The 25,805-nt window shown below is 52.5% G+C and overlaps 1 protein-coding gene across 1 annotated transcript in view; it reads left to right on the plus strand.

Annotated features, from left to right (window-relative positions):
* The window catches only part of LOC106741125 (protein dachsous), a 121,089-nt gene that overhangs the window by 62,743 nt on the left and 32,541 nt on the right, over positions 1-25,805 (plus strand). The window contains exons 4-6 of the mRNA XM_014612795.1: positions 19,966-20,129; positions 20,462-20,866; positions 23,391-23,799. Of these exons, the coding sequence (XP_014468281.1) occupies positions 19,966-20,129; positions 20,462-20,866; positions 23,391-23,799 (978 nt within the window). The remainder of the gene's footprint in view (positions 1-19,965; positions 20,130-20,461; positions 20,867-23,390; positions 23,800-25,805) is intronic.

Raw genomic sequence — 25,805 nt, forward strand, 5'->3', positions numbered from 1 at the left:
CGGTTGAGAGTCATATCCACGCGGCGCGCATCCTAAGAGGCGCGGAAACAAGACGTAATAAAGCGCGAGGTGCCCTTCACATGACGCGGAACAACCGTCTCGCGTCGCGCATTCAAAGTTGTCCTTCCGGCATCGGCGCAATCGGCCGGTCGGTTTCAGAACCCGACTTCCAATCGGCCACGCGTCCGGCCGAGAACCAGTTCGCGCAGAAGAACGCAGCCTGACACTCAGGCCCGCAATATTTGACACACGGCAGCCAATCAGATTATCAGATTAAAGTTGAACGGGCCGGCGATCGTCGGCACAGGTGCGGTTCGACCTGGCTGTACGAGGAAGAGAGAAAGAGAGAGAGAGGGAGAAAGAGGAGAATTTCGCGAGCGCGCATTGACGTGCACCGACGGTCCGTGCTTCGCGACACCTGTTCCAATAAACTTGAGCGGATCCCGATGAAGCACGACGAGCGAACTCTCCGTCTCACATTTCGGTTAGATCAATTACGTCGATCGATCGGTTCCTTACCGAAGAAGCATCTCGGATAGCTGCGACGAAATATTAGCGGTACAATTTGCAATTTTAATTAACACGGCCTCCACAATATTCACTCGTCGAGCGCTTCGAGAAATATCCTTCGCGACTTGGTGCGAGTTTTGTCGAATCCGACTCCCACGGTGGAAGTTCGTTCGAATCATCATTGCGAAGATCGGTCGCGCGGTCATCCCACGACTCACGGAAGGACCCGTCGTTCCATTATACAAATTAACTCGAAAGTGACCAGCGTGCGTTTCACTTTTGCACGACGCCACACTCGTGCGACCGGCCAATCAGATTATCAGATCGAGCCGAACGTTGACATAAGCGAACATCGGGCCGAGACGGCTACCACTTTACGACCACCTGTTCCGATAAAGCAGACCTTGCGCGAGCTCTCCGCGAATCGCGAAAAATCGCGATCGTTAAGAAGCCCCACGGACGAAAGAGCGATCGTTTCGACGATGCTCTTCGGAGCTGTTAAAACCGACGTAGACGAACTCCTTATTGGGAAGTAGTCGTTTGGTTTGCGGACAGCCGGCTGCCCGAACCTTCCATAAAACCCGGCGACAAAGTGAGGAACGCGCTTCATTTTACGGCCGAGTTTATGGCACCTGAGGAAGAATCATCGCGGCGCGATCGCGTCGACTAGAGAAAGACCGGTCTTATCTTATCCGCGGAACGAGCGGCCGCTCCCAGCCTTCCCGATCCGTCGAGGGAGGAAGAGAGTATCCCAGAAATCGTGACGTCGCGGATCCGAAGCTTACGGTCGGAAATACAGACGGAGCGCCGTGATCGGGGGGAATGAGAATGACCGATCATCGGGATCGAGTTGCTTTACGTGCTCACCTGACTTCGCTGGCCCGAAGATCGGCTGTCGGAATGCATGCATAGAAAGTGCGACGGTGATCGATACGTGGTCCGTCGATAGAAAGTACGACGGACCGGCGACATTGGGACGGATCGTGTTAGAAATCTCTCTCGATGATGTGAACGCGCGACCGAGCAGTCAATCGGTCGGTAGTTTGCTGCTCTCGTGCCGCGAAACGCGCGGAACAACATGACCGTTGTTGAACAGCAGTTTCGCAGCACGCGGAAGAGGCGATAACGACGGTAACAAGCGTCTTCGTTAGAGGGTTAAGGCGCAATCGGCAACCGCTGATCAGAAAGTTGCACCGCTCTTTCGCGCGCGAGCGTGAACTTTCTTCCTCCGTTCGATTATGCACCTCGGTGATTCGCGGGGAAAATCCCGCGGACTGACGAGCGAGTGCGTTGCATGCGTACGAGACGCGCAGCATCGGCTAGTGTCGGTCCGATGTCTTCTACAAGGGGTTCGTCGCGCGTGAAATATTATCCAGTGACGTTAATCGAGCAACTGAAAGCTTAAAGGTCGCTCGTTGGTCTACGGTCGTTTAACCTTCGAACAACCAAGGTTCATGCAGTCACACGTATAACAAGGAGGATCAGATCCGACTGGTAGAAGCACTTTCACAACTAATTCTTCCGACTCGGAGCTTTTGATTCTTACAACTTGCGTAAAAGTCAAGGGAATACATCGCGAAATATGTAAAATATTTGAGATATAACGCTTCACGTGCGCGGAAGAACACGCATCCGGTCGGAGCCAATCTTGTTATTCGAGGGTTAATTTAAACGGCCGATAATTAGAACGGGCAACGTTGTGAATTCTGAGGTGATCTCACGGGCACTCTGGGACCGAGTATTTCGTGCTTTTCGGGGCCTGGCATTCTTGTCGAAAGAATGCGCTTCACGAGTGCCGGCCGGCGAGACACGGGGCGAACGAAGAGATCGGAACGGGCAGGACGAAAGAGAAGGATACGAAGGAGGAGGATGAGGAGAATGAGGAGGAAGAAGAGGAGGAGGAGGACCGTCGTCGTCGCCGAGGTCGCATAAATCGTCGTGAGTCGGATTCCGGGCAGCCGAACGCAAGCCGCCATTGTCCGAGACTTTTTGCCCCTCTCTCCCTACCATGAGGGCTGCCGCTACGGAGCTGCACTCTTTGCATATGCTTTAAATATCGCCGCTCCGCGCGCTCGCTTTGAGGGCTCCCAGCACCACGTCCTCTCCTCTCCTCTCCGCTGCGCGAAGAAAAGACAGCGGCGGAGGGCGCGGGAGGGTGGGAGTAGGAGGAATGAGAGATGAGGAACGTCGAGAGAGGAACCCAAAGTTCGCTGACTGTCGACTCCTCTCTCTCTCTCTCTCGTTGCAATCGGCGGAACGCATTAGACGCATCGCGCCCTGCGACTTTTATCCTCCTTCATTCCTCTTTCCCTCCTTACGACGGACGGTGTCGGGTGAGTTTTATTTTGCAGGCATCGTGGAAAAGAAGATACAAGAAAAAGAGGAATTGACTTTCGATTTCACGACGGAACGCATTTATAAGCCGGCCGGCCGATTTTACAACATCGGGCATCGTTCGTTGTTGCAAATTTAATCGTCCGCATTTCCATCGGGCGCGACAGCGGGGCGGGGAGCGGATATAAAAAAAGACGATGAACGGGGAATCGACATTTTGAGAACTGTGTTGTGTCGGCGAACAACCGTAATCTTATCCGCGCGACACATCGTCCGTCTTTAACGGATTTAACGATGACACCATAAAGATCGGCGCGCATCCACAGTCGTTTAAGACCGGCCATAAAGATACATCCGGATATAACGCGCGAAACTATCCGGCGGTAACGTCCCGGATAACCTATAATTCGCCACTTTCACCGTTGACCAAATCGTGAGGAACGTTCGCTCGAGTTAATAACACGATACCGTGTCCTCTGCTCTCTCACGTCACCCTTGCGAAGTTGATCTTTGCCTCGGTGCATCGCGGTTGTTCCGCGTGACGCGCGCAAAGAGTTCCTCTCTGGCGCGTAAACGCGACACTGACGCGTCCCGTCAAATATCCGGCGAGCGAGGACACCGGAATTCGCCGGGGCACGTCCCTTCCACGAGCGCAATCAAAGCGCGCCTCATCGTCGTCGTCGTGACGCGCACTCCGCCGCTTTTTCTCCGCCACCGAACCCGTCGTCGTATTTCTCTCCTTCGTCCTCTTAGCCGATCTGCGGATCTCCTCCTCTCTCCACATCTCTCATGCGCTCTCTCTTTCTCCCTCTCACGCGCGCCTGCACGTCGTGCTTTCGCCGGACTTGCAAATTTCGCGCGGCGATCGCCTCCTCGGAATCCGCGGCGAGCGCGCATCGCCGTCCTCTCCGCCGGGCCCCGAAGAGGGGCCCTACCTGGGCCCCTCGCCGGGAAGATTCGCGGATCGAGATAGCGCGCCGGCGAGACGACGGATGCTCGCGGTCTGATTTGCGTAACGTTCCCGGAATTTCACCCCCTCGCCGCGACGTTCTCCTCGAGCTCATCGCGGCTAACAAACCAACCCTCCCCATCCGAGTTGACGTCTCGTCGCGAAATCCCGCTCTTCCCGTACTTCGTTCTTCGCGCATACACGCGCGCGCGGTTGTTGTTCGCCGCTCGATCCCGGGGCCCGATTGTTATTTAAAGTTATGCGCGCCATTAATTCAGCGCGCCACCGCCTTTGTCCCCGAGGTTTTAATTAGCCTCACGCGCGCGCCCGAAAGGAGCCGGGAAGGCGTACAAAGTTACGCGCGCGCGGTGCGCGCGTAATTAATTCACCTTGTCGCCCGGCCTTTATATTCGATGTTTTCATTACCTCCCCGCGCGAACTGTCGTCAAATACATTCTTTCTTTCCCCGGCCACGAGCGGCCAGGAATTCTCGCCGGCAATTATCCATCATTCCGTTCGTAACGCGGGGCCTCGTTATGTTACCGTCGCGAAGTGTAAGGCAGCGCGACTCCCCCAGCGATCTTCTAACTTCCGCAAAGTGGTTTTAACACCTGCCGGACGGGGTGGCTTAAACCGCGTCGGATTCCTCCGCTGCTGCAATTGAAGAGGCTACCTTGTTCGCGCATAACTGGCATTCGCCGTCCTCGCCGAATCGAGCCTCGTATTAGCATCTTTAGGAAGGGAATTCGCGCGCGAGAGAGGACGCGCAGTGAAAGGCAGTGGAAACGGCGAAGATAGAGGAACAGCAGTAGAACTCGCGAGTATACGATAATCCCAGCCGACCGCTGTTCAGCGTTCCTCCGGTTTATATCTAGGCTTCTTTTCCGACGGCTGTTTATTGTCGGATGCAAATCGCTCACCGGAACGCGACCGGACGCTCCGCATTGACAAGTGACGATATCGCGCTGCGAGCGGTGTGAGCGAACGGCGTATGAGCTCGCTTATTAAACTAGATTGAGAGAAACGAAGTGAATTTGTGTATACAATGACGAGATGCAGGGCTCTTCCGCGAAGATCTCTCGTTCGGTCGGGTGTACACGAGAAACAAAGCGTTAGATTCGAGCAAATAAATTACTCCGGTGCTCCCTAGCGAATTTTTCCTCGGATCAAGTAATATTTATTTGATCCGAGTAAAACATTTTTCTAGTAAAATATTATATTTACTCGATCTAAGCGAAATTAATTCAAGTAAACATTTGCTGGGCAGTGTTGGAGTAATTATTTACTTGAATCTAGCACTTCTTTTTTTTTATAGGACAGGTACGCTTCCGTTTTCTACAAAAACTACTTTCTTCGAGCGAATCAGCGAAAATGTTTCTGATTTCAATCACAGTAAAAGGAGTGTATCACCCACGACAATCGATAAAAAGTATTCCTTGATTTTTAGTAGAAACATTTCCACGTTATTCCTCCCCGTTTTATATCCCATCGGTTTTTACCAGCAGAAGTAAGATTTCATTAAGAATCTACAGTATACAAATTCACACGCTTACCCAAGTCGAACTTTCTGCGTTTACGGCGGTGGAATTAATGTCTTCTGTCTGTACTCGACATCTACTAGCGAATCTACGTTCGCAAGCTCTGCATTAATAATGAAAACTGCCTCTACTATTAACCGATCTTCTCGATAAGATTTTGCAGTGTTCCACACTCATAACTTGAATCACCAGTTCCAGATATAATTTCACGATTGTACACTGTTTATGTACTTCAGGGAGTATTTTCCGAGCGCGCCTCTTCGCCCCTTTTTTCCCCTCGCGAAATTTCCACGCCGCGTTCCCGCGGAAAATTCACTCTATCATTGTTACGCGCTGCGCCGTCCTCGGGCGGCGGAGCTGTTGTTCCAGCGAACTATTGTTACTCGGGCCGCGATTCAGCGATACTCGGGCGAGGAAGCGAGGGAATCTCGGAAAAGCGTCTTAAACGTATTCCACCGCGGAGGTCGTTCGCGGATCGGTGGAATTCGCAGATGCTCGCGAGATACACCGGCGCGGCGCAACTACGCCTCGCTATCTCGGATAGGTGGAAGCGTCCAGGCTTGCGAGCCGGCGCACACGCGCACACTCACACACATCGTCACCTCACCGCAATCGTTTTCAATCCCGTGCGCACACGCGATAAAAAGGAGCCACAACCAGCATCGCTGAAATCACGGCAGCGCGCGCGCGCGCGTTCGCGCTGCAACCGACGTTGCAGCTTTCTGATCCAGCTATTCCGGCGAGGTTGTTGTCTCTTCCGGTATTCGTGCCGCCGTTCAATTTGAACCTCGCAGCATGCGTGGCACCGCGCCTAATCGGCCCAAGGATTAGAAGAAGAACGAAGTTCCATCCGAGGATTTTAACCAAATTTATGTTTATATCCTAAACACGCGTACGCTCTTGCCGCTGAATTCTTCATATCGAGATCCCTCGGAGCCGGGATTGGCGGGGTAAAGTTTTCTAATACCCTCGGCGAACTACCTCCAGCTTGTCCATCTACATCGCAATTCATCCGCGAGCTCCATCAGCGAGCAAGACGAGCAAGACCGGCACGATGAGCTGCTCCCTCTCTCTTTCTTCGGAGATACTCCTTCCACTCTCGGTCGCGCTCGTCAAAAAGCTACGCGAGGATTATCAAGATCGTTCGCGGTACGTTAAGACTCAAAATCATTCGCAACGAGAATCCTTCGAATATTCCTGCACGCGAGCGCGCGGCATCCGCCTCACCGCCGTGGTGGGAATTCACAGATGTTTCGCGGATGTATCGCGCGAACCCCGGGAGAGCCGTGACTCCGATCGCGCAGGATGTTTCTCACACACGTGTCTCCGACGTATGGTCGATACGGAGTATAGCAATCAAAGCGGCGGCAATCGTTTCCGATATGAGAGCGATAACAAGCCGAACGGTTGCGCGTCCCGGATTGATTCTCACTCGCGCGAATAGAAGTAAGAACGCAGCTTACAAAAACTAGAAATGCTTTCAATAGTGAGAACAAGCGTTTACGACGAAGCTCGGTCACATTAACAGCGCGTCCGTCACGCACGAAGGCATGTCACTCTCAGCTGTTATTATTGGCGTTACCTTGGAGATCAATCTTCTTGCACAAAAAAGAAATAATTGGCTCTCATAGCTAAATTAGCCGTCCATGTGATACAACTGAAACTTAATTACCAGATCTAGTTTTTATCTGTGGGAGCTGATTCTTTTCTCCCGTGTAGCACAGCTTAAATGAGATCGTTTCCTTTCCCGGTAAAAGAAACCGAGAGAGTCTGTGGGAAAAATACGTTTCCTTTTCAATTTTTTCGCGGAAGTTAATGGAAAACCCGCGGAAAAATCGCGGCAGAAGTTTGTTTTTTTCTTTTCTTCAGCCGTTAGTCTTTAAAACTCTATTCTGTAGTTTCTTCCTTTGCAGCGCGGATCGGTCGGTATCGATTCAGCGCGAAGACAGCCGGATGCAACGATATGGTCACTAGTCTGCATCAGCATTTCGTTATCCATGCGGCTAATAATGTTTGCGGCTGAGAGAGGGATGTAATAAGTCAGCGGGCAATTTTCAACGCTTAGCAACGTCTCGGCGTATCGCGATTTCCGGATTCGTCCTCCAAGTACCTCCGGTTAGCGAGGCTCGCGAAGTTCTGGAACATACTGTAGATAGACCGATAGCAGCGTGTGGTATGAAGGGGGAAGAAGAGGCGGGCGTTACAGGGGGTAAGAGGAGATAGACTCTTTCTCGGCTCTATACTCCCCCGTCTCTCCGCGCCTTCTATGATGCGCCTCCTCGACTCTTATCTCGCGCCTTGTTATCGCCGTTTACCATCGCACGGAGCGACTCCCTCGGTGCGGTGTGTAGCCGCGCATACATCTTTTTCCCGCTCGCTCCTCGGATCCTTCGGCGTTTCAATCCCTCAAGCGCGCGGCTCCGCTCCGCCTGGAATTCGTCGGGGCCGGCTGGGGGAGAATTACCGCGGTGTAATCCTAGATGAGATTGTCCCGAGCGAAGAAAACGGCGAAAGGGGGTGTTGGAAGGGAGCGATGGGAGCGCGGAACCGATGTTCTATGAGAAGCGCCGATTTTACCGCGGGTTTTACCTAGCAGCGCGCGCGCTCCATGTAATCCCGGCCTTGTTGCGGATCGCTGGATCGCGCACCATCTCGGATTGCCGCGTATCGGATCTGGTTCGTCTCAGTACTTTGGTAATATCGCGCGCCCAACCCCCTCTCGCGCTCGACACGGCTCTTCTTGCTGGGTTCTATGATAAAAAGGACAAGAAAATTGAAAAATGTGATTGCGTACAATGCCGTTGTGACGGCACGGAAAAGAAAAGTATCAATTCAAGTACTCGTACATATAAGGAAGAATATATAATCTTACGTGAAGGTAAAACTTGCTCTTACATGAAGAAGTTATATGCGGTAAAAGTATATTCATATTATCCAGGAATAATTTTCATAAATTGACTCCACCGTCGCAGGGGCAAGTTCATCTCGAATGGATCGGAACGCTCGCTCGCTCGCGAGGAAATTTCCATTCGTTCGACCTCACCGTAAGAAACTCGGCAAACAGCTCCGGTATTTGGACGCTTTTCAATTTCCGCTCCCGTGAGACCACCGTTCGCAGTTTTCGCGTCGCAAAGTGAGCGACGCTGTTACTCGGACGAGTATCAAAGGCAACCCCGCGTAGGCCGGGCCGGTAGACTGCGGTAGTCAATGCGAGCTTCATTTTAATTTATTTCCCAGCGTCGCTGGAAGCCGGCCTCTGCCTTATTGTCGCCGTCCATTGTCTTGTCCCTCTCGGCCGGCGTACGTTTCTGGAACGCCTGCCATCCTCTCCGTGCTCCCGGCCGGACATGCTCGGCCATTTAGCCGCGTCCTCACTCCGGGTTGTCTTACGCGTGTACGGAGCTCTATTCGTTTGTCCGCCAGTCCGACTCTCTCTGCGTCTCTCGCGCTATTGTGCGCCGCTCGTATTATTTGCGCGAACCCCCTGCCATCGAGCGGCGTTAAACTCCCTCCGACCACGAGAGAGCGGCCGTGCCAGCGCGAACCCCTCCGTTTGTGCCGATTTGCAAATTATTATTACACAACCGGCCGAAACATTTACATACGCTGTAGATCGCGTATCTTTATTCGTACAACACACTGAACATGGTATCGCGCGAGCGCCCGTGCGCCGGCGAATATAGCCGTAAGCGGATAAATCGTGCCTCGCCGCGGGAGACAGATCTGGACGGCATGCCAAACGGAGAGATAGACGTTCGCGAGACGTATACGATCGGCACGACGACCGGATAGATTCCAATAGACCGTATCCCCTCGTCTGGGCGCGATCTTCTCAACAGTTTTCGACTGCGTGTCCGTAAAAAACGACCGTCTCTTCCCATTAGCGAATATCATCGCGGCCGGACCTCGATGTTTAATATCTCGACCTCCGGGACGTCGATATAGCCGTAAACGGGTGCACGAACGCGTTCGAGGAGGACGATCCAGGGTGATCGGTAGGTACGCGCGCTGGTAGGACGAGGTAAGAGGAGCCGAGGAGGGACGAACGGGACCCCCGTCAACGACAGCATACCGCCGCCACGGTATCGCTTCTTCATCGCATTCGTCGCGTCGTTCGACGCTACCACGATCCGCGGCTAATCATCATTATTTAAGTACGAGATCGTTTTTCGCTACGGCGGAGAGTGTCGTGGCGAGCTCGCGGAGGCATGTATCGATCCCTGACGGTGTCCTCTGGCGCCTTCGGAGAGGATCGCCTCCTGCTTTCGGAGCTGTTGCGAGACGCGTTGTACCAAAGATTCTTTTGCTGCACGGAGGAAAAAGTTTGGTCGAATTAAAACGACGATAACAATAATGATAATATTTACTTTATTGGACAATATAAAATTGACACGCGTATTACAAATTCGTTAGTCGTGTCGCCGAAAGGCGCGACAGAATTTCTGCTTCTCATGTGCCAAATTTGGTTCTCGGAAAAGTTCTGTTTTCTCCAACGAAAACGCGTCTGGTTCGTTTACTGTCATTGTTAATTCAACTAGTCTTCTTTCTCCCGTTCATGATTATTAAACAATAAATCTTCAGTGTTGTATTTATTTTTATTTAATTTATTTGTTTTTTATCAGCACGAATTTCGCGAACACTCGGATAAATCTTGTTTACGCGCAGCTCCATTGAGGATTCGCGGATCCGCAGACTCAGACTTTTACTGAGTGTTCGCATCATGCAACTGTTGCAGAACACCGTTACGATCGTGATGCCACGCCGGGACGGATCGGAGGCGGCGACGCGATAATTACAGTCACGGCGAACGATTCGACAGCTGTGGTTACGTGCCCGTTGCCGAATTTTCTAAGTCTGTTTCCGAAATTTGATTACCCGCCGTTCCTTAATTAACGCACGAGAAATCCAATTCCTCCAACCTCGCGCGCGGCGAGGAACCCGAACGGATCGTTTTCGCGCGCCTATCTCGATCGTCGGCTATAAGCGGGCCCTACCGGTCCAATTAAAAATCCACGGATTTATGCAAACGGTCCGCCTCTTATTGGAATACCCAGCCTGACACCGGACATTCCACGGTCCCCGCGAGAATAATCGATCGCAGCCGGCGCTACGCAAAATTCAGAGTAAGAAGATGAAGAGTCCAGCATAATCCAGCGGTATTGATCTATTCGGCATCAGAAGCGGACATATATTCGGAGTGCAGAGAAGAATTTTTCAAATCGCAATTTTTCTTACCAAAGATGAGTCGAGTCACGTTTCTTATCCGTTCCTTTGTCGTCGACCCAGAGAGAAAGGACAAAATTCACCGATATGCTCATCTTTTCCTCCAAATTCGGCGACGTGAATGAATTAACGTCTGAATCACTTTCGAAGAAGAGATCAACGAGCTTTCCAATCGCGCTCGTTACCCTAACAGTCACGGGAGTCAGTTCCGCAACAAGGCCGGCACCCCGGAAACGATATATCCCAACGATTTGGAATTAAACAGCGAAATCTATATCATCGTTTTTATCACCGTTCCGAATCCCACTACAGGTGGCAACGTTCCCCGAGAGGAGGGCGGTCCACCGCGCGATGCCCATATTTAGAACGGATAGCTCGTAATTCGGCCGGTTATGGCCGGGGAATGGACATCGCCGGCGAGAGAGGCGGAGGGGGGCGGAAGAGATGAGGCGACAAAGTATTCACCGAAGGCGACCACGAGCTTCTCGCTTCGCCGATCGTAAACGGCCGGTCTTCAGGGGCTACCACGGCGACGGCGCCGCCCCTGGGAAGACGACCGGCTTCCTCGAGCGACCTCGAGTGGGACGGCCCGTTACGAGCTAATTAGCAAAATAAGAGAAACCCTCCTCGCGAGTTACACGCCGTCGTGCCGACCGCGTAGGCAAGGGATCTCGTGCTGCGAGACCTTATACGATCTGATCATCGATCTGTGATTTATCGCGCGGCTCGACGCCGGGAGAACGCAGGGCCGCTCCCCTCTCTTTCTCTCTCCTGCTCGTCTCGTGTACGCGGCTTCCGAGCGTGGCAAATAATTAATACCGCGTGTACTTTGCGTTAAATATAGTTCGGCCGTTGCAGATTGCATTTATCGCGCGTCTCCTTTTTTGCCAGCCTCCGCGAGGACGAGACGCCGGGGGGCGAAACGGAAGCGACTCGAGCGGAGAATCGCTGAGGTTGTTCTAATCGGTCCGCGAGCACAGGCCATGGCATACCCGCACCGCTGCCTCTTACCTGGCGATTCCTTGCCGCGCGGACAGCGTGTACGGGGACGCGCATGTACGAGGGCAGTGACTTTGGCGCTGCCGATTGTGCGCGCGAGCGCAACTACCGGCGGTCTGCTAATGATTAAAAATCGGTAGTTAGCCTCGAGCCAACAGCACGAGTACACGAGGCGTCGTTCATGCGACAGTCGATCGTCCACCGTCATTAGCGTCGTCCGGACTGTCCCGGCGAGCGAGACGAGGATATTCACTACTGTTCGTAGATGTAAGAATATATAGACGGAGTATAAAGTGCACTCTAGGCGAGAGAAGTGTAAGATTGGTGGGAGAGAGTCGGGGGATACAGTTTTTACACTTAGCTCGGTCTCGGCTACGTTCGATCCCGTAAAATATAACGTTATTGTTTCCGAGTCGGAATTTCAGTTCCACGTTAAATCTCTTTAATTACGCATTCAATCCTCAGAGGTCTTCTATTGTGCTCCATTGAGCTAGAAATGGGAAGTTATTTCCGTTTTCCCCACCTGAAGACTTAGTACAGGATCTGAAATTTCCCCCGAGAGGTCTAAATTCCCCTCGTAGCGTCGAAAAAGCATTATCGATGCTCCTTTGACTCTACGAATGAAAAATGATTTTCCACTTCTTCTCCACTTGAGGACTTGATACGGGACTAAGTAGACCTAACGTAGAACTGAAGTTTCAGCTCGGGTCAGCCGCTGTCAGGCGGAAAACAATGAGTTTCTGCATTGCACTCGACTGTAAAAGACAATAATACAAGAACTATGAATGATATACGGTACTTTTCAATCCTATTTTCACGATTCATCAGTTCCACTCAATTCCACTGTGATCACGGAAAACATATTCGAATAGAGACAGCCGGACAGAGATAGCCGAATTATAAGCATGTCCCCCTCGGAACTGTCACTCCCGCTGAGCTATAATGCCCCGTCTGTACATTCTCACGTCTACGCTTCCGTTCGGCGCGACACGTCCTCGCCGCGTGTGCGATCCGCCCGTCACCCGTGGTGCTTCGAGAAAGAGCTCGCATCGCGATCCGCCGTAATTAGTTATCAATCGGCCCGAGCGACGGAAAAACCGCAGAGATCTCCGAAGAAAGACGATAATAGCGCTTTATTAAATCCGTCGCAAGAAGCGACGCGGGAGATCTCATCAAGAGCCCTTTAAGCGCCGCTCGATCCACGGTGCGCCTATGTGCCTACGCGCACGTGTGAGTGTGTGTGCACGCGTGTGCGCGTACGTGTGATACGGAGACGGAAAAACTCTATTACGTATAAGAGGATAATCTTGTCCAGTTTAGCGTCGTGATTGGAAGTCCGCGTGCAGACATCTTGATTTCAATATAACGACTCCGCCACCGATCGCAATTACTTTTTGCTCGGGCTTCTTGCGCGACACGCGCGCGCACGCGTTCGCGCGCTCACGCAGTCGCGCGGATATCGGCGCCAGGCCAAGTGAATAATCACCGCGGCTCGCTAGCGGCGGTTACAACGACCTTACGGCCGGGGAACTTTCCGTCGAATGGGACTGCACGTGAGGTGGGGCGACTAGACGAGAGGAGCCTGCTGATTTCGCTCGATGCGCTTATTCATGAATACGTCTGTCGATTAATCAAGCGAGCGCGTAATTGCCAACACGCGTCAAACGTCGCTCGCAAGCACCGGACGGCCGCATCTTTTTGCGGGTCGAATCCCCGCGTACGGAGAATCTACGCGCGGTAAATAAGCGCGCGCATAGTAAGGCCGCCGCCTAACAAATAATAATGAGAGAAGTCGGTGCCGTTTAATGACGAGCTATTTGTGCCTCACATTATATCGGCCCGCAAAAACCCAGCGAGACACGCGCGCTTCCATTACTCGCGTGTGTACAAACACAAATTGCGGAGTATGAACGACCTACCAATGAGACGCGTAATGAAGGACGATGATTAGTCGGCCCTGGGCAATTCCGCGATTAATCGTAGCGGTGAATCGTGGCCACGCGCGGGAGTATCTAACGCGTGCTTTGCGCCTGAGAAAGAGACCGTCTAATGAGTTACGAACTATTCGGCGCGCAGAGGTAATAGCCTGACGGAAGAGCAGTCGTGCATTTGGACAATTAACGTCTCCGGTTTGTCACATGTGCTCTCGCCGCGCCCGTAAAACTCGCGGCAGCAGTTCGAGTATCGCGCGCGCGGCGACGCCGTGACGAATTTTCCACTTGCGTTTAGCAGCGACGTTGTTGTCGTTCGCCAGCGAGAGAGTTTTCGCGCGACGACTTAATTCCGATACATCCTCCCGGCGCCAATTAGAACCGCCGCTTCGATCCCTCATAGCTCGTACCGCTGCCCACGCAGCGTGCGTGCACGTACACACGCACGTATCAGAGTGGCAAATGTAGCCTCGGGAATATTATCGAAGAGAAATAAATAGCATCCTGCTACCGCGGCTGCACGAGACGCGGACGTCCTCGATCTTCGTCATCGTCGTCGTCGTTGTCGACGCGGTACGTGGTGCACGTGAGAACGACCCAGGTGGAAACAGGACAGACCAGCAGTGAAGGAACGGAGATAGAGAGAGAGAGAGAGAGAGAGAAGAGGAGGAGGAGGTGGCACGGGGAACGCGGAGGCGAGCGGGGAACGGGAGTCAAGGAACTAGAAATGAATTCCATTTGTGCGATTGAGAAGGAAGGATCGTGAAGTAGGATAGAACGGGACGAGGCTAGAGGACAGAGCAAAAAGGGTTGGCACGACGTTGACCGCACGGAACACGTCGTCGAGAGGGTTACCTCGCCTCGTGGAAAGCAAAGAGAAAGGGTGAAAAGAAATTCGTGGAAGAAGGAAAGAGAGAGAGAGAGAATGAGAAAAAAAATTACGGTATCGAAATTGAAAATTCGGAGAAGGTTATGAAACAGCCGCCTTTAAATTGGCCTGCTCGTATCATGCCTGGACGATCGAATGAAAATAAAAAGCTCAGGTGACGCGGGATTATCCCTTAGTCCGCCGCCTCGATGCTTCAGGAGTCACGTTGCGGTACGTGGCGTTGCGTAGGTATGTGAGAGGTGTCGCGGGTGCATCTGGCAGTTGCATCGCGCACGTGTACGCGCGCGGCGCGCGAGAGCGGGATAGCTGATCGTTAACCATCGACCGTTGCCTTCGTCATCCGGCACCGTTTGTCGGCGCAAAATTCGACGAGGTTCGCCATAATACCAACTCATAGCGCAACGTGCGCGATCCCCCAATCTCACCTTAAACCTTCGCAATCTTCGAGCGATCGGAATTTATCAGCGCGGGACTCGCTTCGTTTCAGCTGTGCCAGTTCGCCTCGCGAGCCTTCGCGTCTATAATCGGCGGATCTCGGCCGGTATTCGCGAGATTTCTCGCTGAAACCAACGGAACGTCCCCGACCGTGCCATTCGTGCCGAGAACGCATAAGGGCGAGAATCAGTAATGAGTACGTTACGGGTTTCTTCCTTGCCTCTGCCTCGCCGGCAAAAACTCGCTCTCGATTCGATTCACGATGCCGGAGGACGAAAGATGCGAGACGGAGCAGGAGGAGGAGGGGGAAGAGAGGGTCCGCGCTGGACCGGCGATCTCTGCGAATTAATCAAATACGCGAGCGATTTGTCTTCGTTACACCCACGTGGGCATCCCGGAGGGACGCGTGTGTAACCGGGGTGACGAAGCCCTCGCGAACCGGCACTGCGGGAGAAAAACGCACGATCGTGCCGCACATGCACCTTGCGCGACGCGATCGTTTCGAAGGGAAGGGCCACTCGCGATAGGAAATAGCGCGATGAAGGCAGACTCGTTTTTCGGCAGGCTTCAACTACTTATCGGACTCGGCAACTTTCGAAATGAATCGCAAGATTTATCCACGCCGAGGCGAATTTCACTTCTTCCGCGACTCGCGACTTTCGTGACCAGAGAAATGTCTCCTCGTGTTTCGCTATCTCTCTTGAGTCAGTGAAAATGTCACCGATTGAAATGAGTAAAGCGGTATTTTACCGGCAATCAGTGAGCATTCATCGATTTTTAGCGCAGCCACTTCCACTTGGCCCTTTTTTCTTACACTTCGCTGATTTGCAGTGAAACATTCATTGCGAATCGCTGTTACGCGTCCCGTGGCAGAAATATATGTACATATATATACACTCAGTCATATATTGTATTTGGCGTAGTTCATATGGTAGGAGACTCCAAGAGCCGCCGAAGGTTTCGAGTCAGGATAAACGTGTTTCTCAAATACGATATAAATTCAATGAATTAAACATTAAAATGAATTAAGAATATTTCAGATAAAATCATTGACAGCGCCGTAAAAACGTAATTAAGATGACAAAAAAGAAAGAATAAATATTTTTTCTACACTGTTTCTACAATTGGACATCCCTGATGGAAACAGCCGCCTGCTACGTGTGCATGAACACACTTTTGCATCGAAATACTGCTGATTCGCGGCGCTATATTTATAACACCACGACCACCGGTGACTATTAATTGCTTCTCAGTGATAATACACTGATTGCACTTCAGAGAGATTGCAAGCTCACTTTGCTCCGCGCGTATGGATAGGCATCGACGCTTCTTCCTTGCAATTATTCATCGTCAGAGCGAGCATGAGTCCCTCGATCTCTCCACGCGAGTGTGTTTACTCAACGGCGAGAATTAAACGGCGCGACACGGTGTTTTCGCGAAGAACGCGCGATTTGCGCGCGCCTTAATTTTATTATTCCCGAAGATTTATCGCCGTTGCGCGTTGTCGCGTACCTTAATGGCTAACTTTAAGCCCCGCCACGGTGGCTTACGGGGGGGGGCGGGAGGAGGGTGGGGAAGGGACAACAGATTTGTCCGGCGTGTCATACCCCTCCGAAGTCGCGCGTCGAAATCCTTTTGCACGGGCGGATATTCGAGCGGTATCTCGGCGTATCGGGATGCGGAGTAAATCGTAATTATATACGGGGAGTAGTACAGGATCGGCGGACCCTCCTCTCGCGGCGAGAGTCCATGGAAAAAGATCACGCGGACGTTTAATAACACGGGTACCGAATGCTGATGGGTAGAGGTATCGCCGGGATATAAAACGTGTACGTCTTCCAGACCAGTCTCTCTTTCTCTCTCTTTCGCTCGCTCGCTTCGTACAAACGCATACGCGTAATTACACACGCGCTGCGCGTATACGTTCACGCAACTGCAGTGTTTCATCCTGCGCTTATACATTTTACGAATGAGCCGATCCGAGCGAGTGTGTGTGCGTGTATACGCGCACCTTCGGCGCGGACGTGCGAGGCTGGTGAGCGTGCAAATGTATACACATACAAGGTGTCTGACCGGGTGTCTGACCGGGCAACCTTTTCTGGCACCGCAAAACAAACTGGGTGGGTGATGAGGATCGGTATCGATGCTCGAGGGCTCGCAAAAGGCTCGCGGAGTTATTCGGCACTCGAGAGAGTCGAAGGGGCCTGCGCGACGATCGAGCTTCGATTTTCTCTTAATTCGCGAGATCGAAGCGAGAGACCAGCTCGGAAGATACGCACCGCTGACATCACTCCCAGCGTTCGCGCCGTTATCCGTGTGCTATGGGTGTCACAGTGTATGCCCACGCCATACACTGTCGCGTGCGTCGCGACGCGAAAGGGGAAACCGGGGAAAAGGACGAGCGAGCTGGATCGAGTATAAATAGCGGCGATAAATTATGCCGGCCGCGTACGCGACCGAGTACCATCTTTAAGGCACTGGTCGAACGGTCGATGTCACCCGATGTCACCGACGACATGGAGGACATGGGCGTCGTCGACGACTATCTCGCGTGACGACGGCGATGACGGCACAGACGTCGTGCACTGAAAAAAGGATTTAGCGACGATTACCGAGATTTGGTTAAGTAGTATCAATTCAATTGCTTGGTTACTGCAACCAAATCATCTATTATAATATCATGTATTGCAGCACCGTATACTGTACACGGTATGTGATACTAAAAATGATTTGGTTGCGGTAATCAAATTGTGGTAATTGTTATGAAATTCTTTATTCGGCGCGGAGTATTGTAGAAATGGAGTAACCCACGTCTCTCAGGACATATTGAGAGAAAAATATAGTTATTTTCGGGAACGACGATATCCTTCTTTTTTTATTTTAACCACAAAAATAGTAGCGATAACATGTACGTAAGATTATCGTCATTAACGCTATAGTAACATTCGCTAGAAAAATAGTCCTCTCGACCTATTTCTGTGGTTGAAATGAAAAAAGGATATTGTGGTCCCCGAAAATAGCGATATTCCTCTCTCAGTGCAACTCGCAGACGCGACGATTTCTCCTCCGCTCGGTTCCCCCCTCTTCTGCCCGGTTTCTCCTGTTGCGTCGCGGGAAAAACTCGACCGGGACCGATGGGAGAGCCTCGCGTCGCGGTAGATCCGCGCGGGATTTGTCGAAACGCATCTAGGAAGGATATGTCCGGTAGGGGCCGAGCAGTTGTAACTCCCGTTTTGGCTGCGTGCGACCGACGAACCGACCGATCGATCGTTCGTTTGATCGATCGGTCAGAGCAATTATCGGTGCGCGTGCTGTGCGCGCTTGTCTATAATTGGACGTGGCCGCGCGACCGTGTTTTCACGGCGACGTCGGATAACGCGGAAGGTACACATCCTGATGAATCGCCGATGAATTGGCTTCCAGGCGTCATCAATAAAACTATTAATTGCCGTTTACGAGGGTACACTGAAAAACACTTTTGTGCATCGATTTGATTGAGACCCTCCTCACGTCCGGCGCACGACGTGCGTGTGCGTTAATGATTCGTCTCTAACTCGATATCGGCGAACTAATGACTTCGACCTTTCCCCGCCCGAAATAAGCTGTCAAATTAGACGTCATCATCATCCCGCCGAACCGAAACACCAGAGACACAACCGGGACACGTTGCGTCTCTTCCCGACGAGACTCTCTCCTTTCGATTTTCCCCGTAGGTGCGAATCATTCCGCAGCTTTGTTTTCCGCAACAACGTGCAGAATCCTTACGGTTCTTGGCGTGCCGGACGTGGGCGGACGGCCAACGGCACTCGTTATGCGAGAAACATGCACCGGGCCGGCGCTCGAATCGTTCATCACGGAATTGCATCTGCCAGCGGTAATGACCGGCCAATTTGGCTATTAATTGATTCCGAAGCAGCGGGACCGGGCGGTCCGACTCGTGCGAGGAGGTCGAGCGAGGTCGATGTCGTGGAATCGATAAACCGCCATCATTCATTCGTCGATGCCCGTTCGTGTGCGCGTGCCCGTTCCTTCGTTCTACCCGGTGAACGAAACTCGTATTATCGTGTCTGGTACGGACGACACACATACACACAGGCGGTTTCGCGTGTGCGCCGCAGTGCTACTCGGCGTAAGATCGTGCCGCCGATCGGAGGAGCGCGCTGGCCGATCGCGACCGTGACGAATGAGATCTCAGCGACGCGCGACAGCTCTCGCCCGGGAGATCTGCTTAGCGCAGGAATCGACTGGCAGGACCTCGGCTAGGCCCCGGCTTTTACGAGCGGTCCGATGCCGGCGGAATTTTAACGGAGAATAAATTCGCGGGCGCGCTCGTTGACCGGCGAGCTAGCTGAAAGGGGAGCGCGCGGAGCGAGAGACGTCGCTTTTAACGTTCGCCTCTAATTAGGCGGGTCGAGGTAACACGTGAAGCGACCGACTGTTATATCGACGCCGAGGTCAGGCGCCGGATTCCCCCGGTGGACCGTTCCCCCTGAAATATGTATCTCGTTTGTTTGCTGAGACCTCTTTGATGTCGCACCGCGTCCCGGAGATGCATAATACCTTTATCCCGGTGATCGTTACGCGCGTTTCGCATACGGCGAACGATACGACGTCGTCGCGGTATCGCAGGTGCAAATCGAGCTGACGTCTTCATTAGAAGTTTATAAAAGACCGACGGATGAGAAACACAAGTCGCGTGCAAGTGTGTGACTCCGAGCGCGGCTATCGATCTCCCTCCGCTTTAGCCGCGAACACGATGTAAACATCGTGATTTAATAGCAACTCACGTCGATCAAGCCGCGGGTATGAATGCGTCTGGCAAGCTGCAGACCATTACGAAAACTAAGTTGCGATAATGCGGCTCCTCATGCAAATGCAACCGGAGATAGAGAGTTACGCTTTTTGATGCCGGAGAGATGTACGTCGACGTCATTATTTATCGAGATTATTCCGAAACAACCGCTTTAATTAGCCCACGCATTGAACACGAGGCGTGCGCACACGACGAAACTTATTATGAATAAATTAATGCTACGCGCGCCGTTTCTCCTCTCGCCGTTTGAACAGTTCGGTTCATTTTCCCCGCCTTATTTATATATCTGATGTATGTGTGTATATCTGTATGTATTATTTAAATTATGTATTTTGCATTCCCAGGCGAACGGCCGAGCAAGTTTTATCTGACGGCAGAGGAAGCGGATCTCTCGTTGGATCCCACCACGGGGACGCTGAGGATTCGACAGCCGCTCGATCGGGAATCACGCGACAAATACGTTCTCAGCGTCGAGGCACGTAATGGCGGCTTCGTTGGCTATTGCCAGGTAAATTGCATATCCTTCGGATAATCATCGTCTCGGTATTAACTCACTGTAATCACCGGGCGGACATTTATCCGCGTTCTCGGTATTTATCCCACGTGCACATATAATATTCCGGCTGTGCGGAAAGTTCTCGATTTTTGCGCTCGCGAATATCGGTATTAATATTCCACGCAACGCGCGCTCATTAACAGATTAGTCTTTCGATAGGAGCGACCATTCGGCGGATGCCGACTATTCCGCGGTCAACAAGTTAGCGGTGGTTCGAGGAAGCTCTCGTGAAATCGCTCTCATCCGTTGACGCGGCGCGACGTAACGTTCTCTTTCTGTCACAGCTGGAGCTGATCGTGGAGGACGTGAACGACAATACCCCGGCATTCGGCACGACCAGCGTCCGTATCTCCGTGCCGGAGTCGCATCCGCTCCACGTGCCCTTGTACGTGGCGCACGCCACCGACCCGGACACCACGCCATCGACGCCGATACGTTACGTCCTCGCTCAAAACAGCAACGATCTCTTCGGGATAGACGCGCGCTCCGGCGAGCTCTATTTGGCGAGGCGATTGGATTACGAGACCCAGCAGAGGCACGGCCTCCTGATAAGGGCTTTGGACGGCGCTGGGCTCTCGGCGAACCTCAGTCTGAGCGTCGAGGTGCAGGACGTGAATGACAACCCCCCAAGGTTCGAGAGGAACGAGTATCACGTGGAGGTTCCCGAAGGCGCCAAGCTCGATTCCCAGGTGAGAAAAATCTTCATTACACGCCCGTCACGCGGGCATTTGTTTGTCGAGGTGATGCGGTAGGGTTCTTCGAGAGAGAGAGAGAGAGAAAGTTCACAGCCGGTCTTTCTCTTTTTCTCTCTCGTGTATGCGCGTATGTTCGCGTACGTTAGAGCGAGCCAAAGAGCGGGAGAAATTCTGGGTCGCGGAGGGGAGCGGTACAAGTTAACAACCTCACTTCTGCCTTTCTTTCGCTCTTGATCGGTATTTCTTCTTCGTGCCGATCGTTCCCTTTTTCCCCGACCGGCCGCTTCGTTTTGCTTACCGCGAGTGAGTGTGAGAGAAAGAGAGAGACAGAGAGTCTCGCCGTCTCTGGGATGCGTAATTTTATCCGGGACAACCAGGAAGAACGCGCCCGTGAACCTTTGCTCCCTCTCGCATCGCGAGGCGTACGCCGCTGCTACCAGACACCCTCCCCCTTCCGGGTAGCTTCGAGAAGCAGAAGAGGAAGATAGAGGAGGAGGAGGAGAAGAAGAAGAAGAAGAAGATGTTGACTCGCGAAGTTCACCTTGCGAGGCAAAGAGAGAATTAACCGCGCGGCCGACTAGGAACGAATTAACTGGACGTAGCATCGCGCCGCGCGAGATTAGCCCGATGTGCTCCGCGAGGTTACTCGACGTATACCAGTTCGAGAGCGGGAGATGGATAGGGAATGCCTGATAATCTGATATCCGGACGTGGCATGTTGCCGCTGATACCGATTGCGAGCGGCCACGAGGTCCGGCCGTCTAGGATTGATAGGTAACAGTCGATATAGCCGCGGGTGCGCGCGGTACACGCGCGGCTGATCATTTCACGAGCAGGTTCCAACGGTTACCCGAGCGCGATGGGTGATTCATCAAGCGTTCGCGTACGGTTGCGAAAACGACGGCGCCTCGGCGGCACGGATTTGAGAGTTCCTCGGTGTATCTCTCGGAATCGCGTCGATCCGCTGTTGGCCAAATTCATCCGGAGCGTTTCACGTACGAGGGGAGAGATCGCCCGAAGAGAATTCGAGAAAACGATACCCGTGGACCCCGCGAACGCGGATTGGCCCGCGAAGATCGCCAACGGCGACGCACGGCCCCCGTAATTATCTACACATATCAGTCATTATCCGGCAAAAAATCGAAAGAAGGGCAAAGTGGGTTGGCGGTCGGTCGGTCTTGCGACGGCGGTGTCGAGGAAACGGGAGGGAGGGAGAGTCATTAGCCGCGATATTCCCGGGAACAGGGTCGTCATTGGTGCGCGCGGCTGATAGCTCCGACGCTTCCTCGTGATGGTAGCCACGAGAGCGGACGTAATCCCGAATACGAGGATACCGATGACGAATGGCGGTGAGATCCTCGCCGCGAGATAGGCCCGTTAAATGACGTCACATTTTTAATACAACGTACACGCGGATACGATAGAGCGGAGCGACGTCGCGTTTCTCTCCCTCTCTCATTCGCTCGCTCACTCACACACCACACACACACACTCTCTCTTTCTCTTTCCGCGTCTGTCCGTCTGTCTTTTTCTCTTCCTCCTCCGCCTTCTCCCGTCGCTACTCGATCTTACGTTCCATCTTCCTCCTGGTATACACGTATATATCGGTGGTATCTATCGGCGAAACAGATCTGTGAGCTGTCGGTGGTATCCGGACAATATCTCAGCCGCTAGTGTACGTTAGAGGGAGGAAGATGGAGAGGTAGGAACCGACGAGAGTACGAGAAAGAGTGCTGCCGCGGACCGGCGAGAGAGTAACTTGGCTGCAGTGAGCGTAACCCTTTACCCGCCGTGAACTAATAACGTACAGTTAGACACATTACTGCCTGCTCCCACGTCAGGTTCCTCTCTAATGGTAACTCGTGTCCATCCCCCTGGTCCTCCTCATCACCCAAGACAGGCCGGTCCCGCGCCGTCTCGGTCCCTCTCTCCATTCTCCTCCTTCCCCTTACATTCCGTCCTCTTCTTTCGCTTTTACCGTCTACCACCTTCATCCATCATTCGAGTGAGCCGCGAGTTCATGCACGGGACGCGACCTTATACACTCCCGATCCCGCGTTTTTCTTCCTCCTTTTCTCCCTCTTCGACCTTCGTAATTCACCATCCTCCCGCGCTGGAAAACATCGACTGGCCCGAACGTGTTTAGGGTTCGCGGTCCTTGGATACGTTTAATTAATACGGAACGACCGGATCGACTGGTCTTGTCTCGACGCCACCCCTTACCCTGTCTTTTTGCCCTGTTCTCTCTCTCTCTCTCTCTCTCCTCTTGCGAGATCGCGAGAAATGCCTTCGAATGACACGACTGCTCTTGTTTCGATTTTCATCGTCGTTCTCTCCGTCTCGAACTTTACATTCCACTCTGCTCTCACCGCTTCGGAATTTCCAAACGTAAAGTTGAATCGAGCATTTCAAGTTGTGCAATTTAGCGTCGCCAGATGAGATGAATATTTCGGTCGAACCGCGATATTATTATGTGTGTTATTGACATTTATCTGACTAAACCTATTGTTGCTTGCAGATTCTTCAGGTGACAGCGGTCGATCTGGACACGGGGAATAACGCGAGAGTGAGCTACCGTCTTCAGGGCTCGCCCGCCTTTCGTATCAACCCGAACACCGGCTGGATCTACCTTGTGCAGAGCTTAGATCGCGAAACAATCGATCGGCTCACGCTGACGGTGTTCGCGTCCGATAACGGATCTCCCGCGGCGACCGCGAACGCCTCCGTACTGGTGAAGGTCTTGGACGACAACGACAACGATCCACATTTCGACAAGGACTTCTACGGTTTCAAACTTCTCGAGAATCTACCGTCGGGTTCTCTGGTGGGTTCCGTGAGCGCCAGCGACCCTGATATCGGCAAGAACGCGCTCCTCAGGTACTCGGTGGTTCAGACCAACAGCAGCTTCGCCGTGGATCCCGACACGGGTAAGGGGGCATCCGCACCTTGTTTCCCTATTTTTCGTTCCACCTTCGTTTGCTCCCACCGTCGTCAAAACGCCAACGAGTATACGGGTTCTCGTCGAAACGACGCCCGAGTGTTTGTGAAAGCCGGCTTGCTGGGACCGAACGGCCGTCGAGGACCCGGAGAGAGAAAGGGGAAGAGAGGGAGAGAGAGAGAGAGAGAGATGCCCACGCAACTTGAAGCCGCGGAGAAAAATATTGGCGAATCGTTTCCTCAAGTTCGCTGAGTTTCGTCCGCCGGCGGGCTCGAGTTGCTTGCAATTCGAGATTTCGTCGGACAAGCGCGGCGAGAAGCGCATTATTCTCTCTCTTTCGACCGTTCTCTCTCTCTCTCTTTCTCTCCCGGTGCGTTCTTTCTTCGTCAGGTCAAATTCACACCGGAGTTACGAATGTGTTACCCGTTACAACTCGTGAATAAGAGACGTACAAGGAGGAACATCCTTACTCGGTAGAGATGGTTCCGCCCGGTACTTTACGGGTCCACAGTGACAGTGATCGATTCGCGGCGATTAACATTTCGGTCGTACACGCGCGGAATTTCTCCCTTTGTCGCGATCGGCCTCGCACGATGCTCTCGTTACTCCGTCGGAATGGCGTGTCGCCGCGAAACGGAAGCGATATCCGCGCGATTACGCAGCCGCCGTCGCGCCCGTCGATGACTCCATTCTTGGTTGAATTCCCATCGAACCCGGTATCCTTCGCGCCGTCCCTCTTTCCGCGACTTGTATCCCCCCTCCCCTCCCCCCTCTTTGCCGGCACGCCAGCATCACGAGCGTAATTGTACTCGCGTCTCACCGCACGGTCTCTTTTATTTCTGACAGATATTCAATCTCGTATATCAGCCTAACGCTTAGCCGATCTTGCCCGGTGTTGTGTTTTCTTTTCCTTCTCACTTCGCGCTAACTTCTATCCTTAACTCTCGCGCGCGTCCTCGCTCGCAGCCAGTGCGGCAGTGCCGGCACATTTACTTCCTGTTTAAGACAGGTTCTCGGGCCGCGAAATAAAAATCGAGCGCGCCTGCGCCTAGCTTCTTATTAATTCCCCGAGTGTGAATCGTCGACGTGATATTCCACTCCCTTTAGCTTGTCCCTTCGAGTCCCCTGCGAGATGATGCCGGAGCAGGCGTTCGCGGGATCACGGAGGGTTCGATTTAGGCGCGAGAAGAGCAGAAAGAGGAGACGTTACGCGGCCTGAGCGGGAAAAAAAAGAAAGAGAGAGAGACTATTAATTTTCTAAATGGCTCTCCGGCCGTCAGCACGTGTAATTTACGCGTTGCTCTTGCGTCAACCCACCGGCCCTTTACGTCGCGCCATTGTTGAACGCATTTCGTAACCGACGGAAGAGTTTCTCACACTCGCCCATCGTCGTGTTACATACCTCGTTCGCGGCCCGAACTTTCGAAAGTCTTCGAAAAATATCGCGGTCTATTTCGATGATCTCGAACACGCGTGCACGAAAGAAAAATGTTCAGTTACTGCGACTGGATCGGGGACCGGAAGAAAACTCGATGTAGAGGAGATGAAATCTCAAGGATAAGAAGGTGGTACGCGATGTTACTGCGATTGAGAACACTCGTGTGAATATTCGGCGCTGTGTTAAAACTCTCGGTCGAGACTACCGGGAGCGATCCCGAGTCGAAATTTTAGTTCTACATTAAGTCCAGTTAGTTCCACATTAAGTTTTCAAACGAGCACCGTCGCGCCGATAGGAAATTATAGTTATTTTCGGCGCTAAACATACCCTTCTTTTTATTTCAACCACAAAAATCGTCAGGAGAACCGTTTTTCTAAGTGTTGCTACAATGTCAGTGATAATAACCTTACATGCATGTTGCCGCTACTATAAAATATGTTTGGCGCCGAAAATAACTGCAATTTTCTATCAGCGTGTGCTCCCTGATGCTACAAATGAGAAGTTATTACCGTTTTCACCGTGTGGAGACTTAATGTAGAATTTTAAATTCCCCCCCC

The sequence above is a fragment of the Dinoponera quadriceps genome, unplaced genomic scaffold (genome assembly GCF_001313825.1).
Source record: "Dinoponera quadriceps isolate SergipeBrazil2010 unplaced genomic scaffold, ASM131382v1 scaffold555, whole genome shotgun sequence".
Classification (NCBI taxonomy): Eukaryota; Metazoa; Arthropoda; class Insecta; order Hymenoptera; family Formicidae; genus Dinoponera; species Dinoponera quadriceps.